General features: G+C 47.3%; 1 protein-coding gene across 1 annotated transcript in view; it reads right to left on the reverse strand.

Annotated features, from left to right (window-relative positions):
- Positions 1–5,664, reverse strand: part of LOC109884185 (XK-related protein 7-like) — a 94,110-nt gene extending 88,446 nt beyond the window's left edge. The window contains exon 1 of the mRNA XM_031804321.1: positions 5,123–5,664. Within this exon, the coding sequence (XP_031660181.1) occupies positions 5,123–5,664 (542 nt within the window). The remainder of the gene's footprint in view (positions 1–5,122) is intronic.
- Positions 5,665–7,500: the final 1,836 nt, after the last annotated feature.

The raw sequence follows: 7,500 nt of genomic DNA on the forward strand, positions 1-7,500 counted from the left end.
TTCCTGTCTGTATGTGGGGAGGGAAAGGTTGCTGCTTCCTGTCTGTAGGTGGGGAGGGAAAGGTTGTTGCTTCCTGTCTGTATGTGGGGAGGGAAAGGTTGTTGCTTCCTGTCTGTAGGTAGGGAGGGAAAGGTTGTTGCTTCCTGTCTGTAGGTGGGGAGGGAAAGGTTGTTGCTTCCTGTCTGTAGGTGTGGAGGGAAAGGTTGTTGCTTCCTGTCTGTATGTGGGGAGGAAAGGTTGTTGCTTCCTGTCTGTATGTGGGGAGGGAAAGGTTGTTGCTTCCTGTCTGTATGTGGGGAGGGAAAGGTTGTTGCTTCCTGTCTGTATGTGGGGAGGGAAAGGTTGTTGCTTCCTGTCTGTATGTGGGGAGGGAAAGGTTGTTGCTTCCTGTCTGTAGGTGGGGAGGGAAAGGTTGTTGCTTCCTGTCTGTAGGTGGGGAGGGAAAGGTTGTTGCTTCCTGTCTGTAGGTGGGGAGGGAAAGGTTGTTGCTTCCTGTCTGTATGTGGGGAGGGAAAGGTTGTTGTTTCCTGTCTGTATGTGGGGAGGGAAAGGTTGTTGCTTCCTGTCTGTATGTGGGGAGGGAAAGGTTGTTGCTTCCTGTCTGTATGTGGGGAGGGAAAGGTTGCTGCTTCCTGTCTGTAGGTGGGGAGGGAAAGGTTGTTGCTTCCTGTCTGTATGTGGAGAGGGAAAGGTTGTTGCTTCCTGTCTGTATGTGGGGAGGGAAAGGTTGTTGCTTCCTGTCTGTATGTGGGGAGGGAAAGGTTGCTGCTTCCTGTCTGTAGGTGGGGAGGGAAAGGTTGTTGCTTCCTGTCTGTATGTGGGGAGGGAAAGGTTGTTGCTCCCTGTCTGTAGGTGGGGAGGGAAAGGTTGTTGCTTCCTGTCTGTAGGTGGGGAGGGAAAGGTTGTTGCTTCCTGTCTGTAGGTGTGGAGGGAAAGGTTGTTGCTTCCTGTCTGTATGTGGGGAGGGAAAGGTTGTTGCTTCCTGTCTGTATGTGGGGAGGGAAAGGTTGTTGCTTCCTGTCTGTATGTGGGGAGGGAAAGGTTGTTGCTTCCTGTCTGTAGGTGGGGAGGGAAAGGTTGTTGCTTCCTGTCTGTAGGTGGGGAGGGAAAGGTTGTTGCTTCCTGTCTGTATGTGGGGAGGGAAAGGTTGTTGCTTCCTGTCTGTATGTGGGAAGGGAAAGGTTGTTGCTTCCTGTCTGTATGTGGGGAGGGAAAGGTTGTTGCTTCCTGTCTGTATGTGGGGAGGGAAAGGTTGTTGCTTCCTGTCTGTATGTGGGGAGGGAAAGGTTGTTGCTTCCTGTCTGTATGTGGGAGGGAAAGGTTGTTGCTTCCTGTCTGTAGGTGGGGAGGGAAAGGTTGTTGCTTCCTGTCTGTAGGTGGGGAGGGAAAGGTTGTTGCTTCCTGTCTGTATGTGGGGAGGGAAAGGTTGTTGCTTCCTGTCTGTAGGTGGGGAGGGAAAGGCTGTTGCTTCCTGTCTGTATGTGGGGAGGGAAAGGTTGTTGCTTCCTGTCTGTATGTGGGGAGGAAAGGTTGTTGCTTCCTGTCTGTAGGTGGGGAGGGAAAGGTTGTTGCTTCCTGTCTGTAGGTGGGGAGGGAAAGGTTGTTGCTTCCTGTCTGTATGTGGGGAGGGAAAGGTTGTTGCTTCCTGTCTGTATGTGGGAAGGGAAAGGTTGTTGCTTCCTGTCTGTATGTGGGGAGGGAAAGGTTGTTGCTTCCTGTCTGTATGTGGGGAGGGAAAGGTTGTTGCTTCCTGTCTGTATGTGGGGAGGGAAGGTTGTTGCTTCCTGTCTGTATGTGGGGAGGGAAAGGTTGTTGCTTCCTGTCTGTATGTGGGGAGGGAAAGGTTGTTGCTTCCTGTCTGTATGTGGGGAGGGAAAGGTTGTTGCTTCCTGTCTGTATGTGGGGAGGGAAAGGTTGTTGCTTCCTGTCTGTAGGTGGGGAGGGAAAGGTTGTTGCTTCCTGTCTGTAGGTGGGGAGGGAAAGGTTGTTGCTTCCTGTCTGTATGTGGGGAGGGAAAGGTTGTTGCTTCCTGTCTGTATGTGGGGAGGGAAAGGTTGTTGCTTCCTGTCTGTAGGTGGGGAGGGAAAGGCTGTTGCTTCCTGTCTGTATGTGGGGAGGGAAAGGTTGTTGCTTCCTGTCTGTAGGTGGGGAGGGAAAGGTTGTTGCTTCCTGTCTGTATGTGGGGAGGGAAAGGTTGTTGCTTCCTGTCTGTATGTGGGGAGGGAAAGGTTGTTGCTTCCTGTCTGTATGTGGGGAGGGAAAGGTTGTTGCTTCCTGTCTGTAGGTGGGGAGGGAAAGGTTGTTGCTTCCTGTCTGTATGTGGGGAGGGAAAGGTTGTTGCTTCCTGTCTGTATGTGGGGAGGGAAAGGTTGTTGCTTCCTGTCTGTAGGTGGGGAGGGAAAGGTTGTTGCTTCCTGTCTGTATGTGGGGAGGGAAAGGTTGTTGCTTCCTGCTAGGTGTTTATCCCCATGACTGTTAATAGTCTCTGGTTCTTCTGCTGTTCTAGCAATCAGGTCTCCACAGACCAGGACGTTGCCTTGGGCCTGAAAGGGACTAATTTCCCCCTCTAGAATGGAGAAAACTCTCTTCATTGAAGTAGGGTGACTCTGCGGGGGGAATATATGTGGCACAGAGGAAGATGTTTTTGTTGATCTTTAACCATATAAAGAATTCTCCTGTTTTGATCAATTCAATTGAATGACTTAGTTCATATTTATACCATATTAGCATTCCCCCTGAGTCTCTGCCCTGTTTGATTCCTTTTAACTTAGTGGATGGTAGGTGATTGTTAATTAACCTGGCCTCAGGTTTTGCTAATTCTGGACTGGCAGTGGCTAGACAACAGGAAATACTGTATGTGGACAGAAAGGTTGTGTACGTCTTACAAACATATGCGGCAGTCTATATCTACTTACATTAAATATTTATGACAGTTTGTACAAAGAGATCATGGACAAATAGCAATATGCGCCCCATCATCACCATCATCATCATCATCATCATCACCGTCATCATCACCATCATCATCACCATCATCATCCTAATCATCACCATCATCACCACCATCATCATCATCATCACCGTTATCATCACCATCATCACCATTATATCATCCTAATCATCACCATCATCATCCTAATCATCACCATCATCACCACCATCATCATCATCACCGTCATCATCACCATCATCATTGCCACCATCATCATCACCATCATCATCACCATCATCATCCTCATCACCATCACCACCATTATCATCACCATCATCACCATTATATCATCCTAATCATCACCATCATCATCCTCATCATCACCATCATCACTATTATCATTATCATCACCATCATCACCATTATCATCATCACCCTCACCGTCATCATCACCATCATCATCCTAATCATCACCATCATCACCATTATCATCACCACCATCATCACCATCATCCCCGTCATCATCATCATCATCACCATCATCATCCTAATCATCATCACCATCATCACCGTCATCATCACCATCATCCTAATCATCATCACCATCATCATCATCACCCTCACCGTCATCATCATCACCATCATCATCACCATCATCATCCTAATCATCACCATCATCACCATTATCATCATCACCACCATCATCACCATCACCATCATCACCGTCATCATCATCATCACCATCATCATCACCATCAGCATCATCACCATCATCATCACCGTCATCATCACCATCATCATCCTAATCATCATCACCATCATCATCCTAATCATCATCACCATCATCATCATCATCACCATCATCATCCTAATCATCACCATCATCACCATTATCATCACCACCATCACCACCACCATCCTCATCATCGTCATCATTCCATCATGAAACACTACCAGAACTGTGTAAATTCACCTCACACACATTTTAAACAGAGACATTGAACAGCACATCAGACCAGCGACAGCCCCAACCTGCCTACCAGTCATGGACAAGAGGCAGACAGACGTCTTGGTCGATAATACTATCCTTTTCAGCTCAGTCTAACACTCTGACAGTCTGCTGCTCCCTCTACCAGAACCCCGGGGCCACCAGCTAGCACAGCGACACTGTTTTCTCTCCCAACCCTCACATGCACACACACACACGCATACACACACACACACACAAGCATACACACACACACACACACACACACACACACACACACACACACACACACACACACACACACACACACACACACACACACACACACACACACACACACACACACACACACAGAGACATTCTAGAATCACTCGACCATGACTGTAGGAGTAGATTTGATTTGGCGCATGCGGCCCCATCTGTCAGTGCAACCTGGTCTCAGAACATTTCGTATTATTCTGTAGGATAAATCCCAGACACTCCATTTAGTATGATGTTACGTTTCGTATGGTATGTATTCGTTTGTTTCCATCTTTCCATTTCGTATGATATGTTACAGATTACAATTCATATGATATGTTATGAATTGAAATTCGTGCAATATATTACGAATTTGCAAAAAAAGTACAACATGTTATGAATTTGAAAAACGTAGGATATGTTACGAATTCCTATTTCTTGTGGCTATGTGGCTAACGTTAGCTAGCTCTAGGGGTTAGGGGTTAAAGTTGAGGTTAAGGTTAGGAGTTAGGTTAAAGGGTTAGCTGAAAGTGTTAGGTTAGCGTTAGCTAACATGCTAAGTAGTTGTACAATAGCAACAAAAACAAAGTTATAAGTAGTTGCAAAGTTGTTAATCGGAAAACAATTTTAAAGTTGTCCACGATGAAATTCCAACAAGCAACTTTTGGTTTATACGTCTAACCAACCACCCTCCTCCTTTCGCTTTTTACCTTATTAAGTCATCTTCTGTCTTGTGTAACCACACCAAACACGAAGACTAAATGTATATGTGCTATGTTATGTCGAGTCTAAGAGACCAGTTTGATTATAACCTCTCTGAGAGAGAGAGAGGGAGAGTGCGGAGCAGGTCGTCCTGTCTGCCTGCACGTTCAAATGCACACGTGTCTCCCATCGATCGCTTCCTCCGTTTTATTGCCTTTCTTCTATGTAGCAGATGGATATTAATACACTCTGTATCTCACCTCCAGACTTGGCCAAGTTGGAGGATGTGAAGGGTACTCTGAAAAAACCACATGCACACTCTGCAGCATCTCCGAGTCTCGCTCCCTGTCCCAGCCAGCCCCGCAGACGAGCATCCGTCACCACCGCGCTTTTCATAGGTGTTGGCGCTGCCCTTGGTGCTGAAATTACACTGGTCTCCTACGGCACCGCTGCTGCTACCGCTGTTATCCGTGTGGTCGTAGACAAACCATCTAAAACTCAACACCTGAACCACGGTGGAGGGAACCACCACGAAGACCAGCGTCAGCCCGAACCACCAGTAGTCCCGTCTCAGGTAGTAGTCCGCGGCAAGCCACAGGTCGGTGGCCACGTCTGAGAAGAAGACAAACAGGGCGCACATCACCCAGTAGCAGTCCAGGAGCGAGTAGGGCACAAGGGAGGCATAGTGGTACGGAGAGGCATCCTGGTCGGGCTTGTCGCCTATAATAGATCGGGGTGGTGGTGCTACGAGGTTGTCTGTATTCCGCACAGACACGGCTGCTCCATCCGATTTAGCTGCCATGTTTGTTGTAGGAAAGAGATTTGGGGAAAGGGAGAGGGTGAGAGTGAGACGGGAGGGGCTGTGAGAGAGAGAGCGATTTCTCAGACAGGCAAAAACCTCTCATCGTTTAATTGGCTATTAAATGTCATTACATTCTTATTCACCGTATCACACTGAATAACCGTTTGTCAATTATGTATTTCAATGCCGTGCTTCTACACCTGCATTGCTTGCTGTTTGGGGTTTTAGGCTGGGTTTCTGTACAGCACTTTGAGATATCAGCTGATGTACGAAGGGCTATATAAATAAATTTGATTTGATTTGAATGCGGAGATCATTTCCTAACCAAGGACTCAATACTGTTATGTAGGCTAATGTAGACTATGACTGACAGCAAGCGCTCACAGCGAAGCGGCTGTTTTTACGTCATACGAGTCCGGAGCATTACGTGGATCATCGATCAATACACACCGGGTACATTTCACTGTGGTAAAACTCATTCATTCAATTCATGTTTAGTTAAATATCGTATCTAAAAGGAAAATACTAAAAGTGTCACACAGCAGTTTTACAGTAGCGTAGGCTATGTAGGGTAAACAGTGAGATGAGTCTGGATATTACACCTGACAACACGGTTTCCCTCTCTAGTCTACGCCTGCTTCAGTCGGCACACCTATAGTACCCATCCAATGAGTAAAGAGATTCGTGATGAATGTTTAAAGAAGAAGACAGAGAGAGTCTGAGAGAGAGAGAGAGAGTCTGAGAGGGAGAGTCTGAGGGAGAGTGAGCGTCTGGGGGAGAGGGAGAGTCAGAGAGGGAGAGAAAGAGAGAGAAAGAGAGAGCGACAGAGAGGGAGAGTCTGAGGGAGAGGGAGATTCTGAGATGGAGAGTCTGAGGGAGAGGGAGAGTTTGAGGGAGAGGGAGAGTTTGAGGGAGAGGGAGAGTCTGAGAGGGAGAGTCTGAGAGGGAGAGTCTGAGAGGGAGAGTCTGAGGGAGAGGGAGAGAAAGAGTGAGAAAGTGAGAGAGACAGAGAGGGAGAGTGAGGGAGAGGGAGATTCTGAGATGGAGAGTAGGAGGAAGAGGGAGAGTCTGAGAGGGAAGTCTGAGAGGGAGAGTCTGAGGGAGAGGGAGAGAAAGAGTGAGAAAGAGAGAGAGACAGAGAGGGAGAGTCTGAGTGAGAGAGAGTGTGTCTATGTGTGTGTGTGTGTGTGTGTGTGTGTGTTCAATGTGTGTTAACAGAACACACCGGCTGACTGCACACTAGTCTGTGAGTTGCTATAGCTCCAGCAATGAGCTACTATATTGATTAGATAAACAGCTGTGGCTCAGTGGAAACTCAAAAGGAGAATTGTTTTTTAGTTGTAAACAGGTTTAGTGCAGGACAGAACAGAGCATCATAGAAATGATAATCTATAGGTCTTTATGTAAAGAAATAGCCTATCCATTACATCTATCACGGCCGATGTTCTCTGGGTCTACTGAACACAGTCTGGGTCTACTGAACACAGTCTGAGTCTACTGAACACAGTCTGGATCTACTGAACACAGTCTGGGTCTACTGAACACAGTCTGAGTCTACTGAACACAGTCTGGGTATACTGAACACAGTCTGAGTCTACTGAACACAGTCTGAGTCTACTGAACACAGTTGGAGTCTACTGAACACAGTTGGAGTCTACTGAACACAGTCTGAGTCTACTGAACACAGCCTGGGTCTACTGAACACAACCTGGGTCTACTGAACACAGTCTGGGTCTACTGAACACAGTCTGAGTCTACTGAACACAGTTTGAGTCTACTGAACACAGTCTGAGTCTACTGAACACAGTCTGAGTCTACTGAACACAGTCTGGGTCT

This window comes from Oncorhynchus kisutch, linkage group LG24, assembly GCF_002021735.2.
Source record: "Oncorhynchus kisutch isolate 150728-3 linkage group LG24, Okis_V2, whole genome shotgun sequence".
Taxonomy (NCBI): Eukaryota; Metazoa; Chordata; class Actinopteri; order Salmoniformes; family Salmonidae; genus Oncorhynchus; species Oncorhynchus kisutch.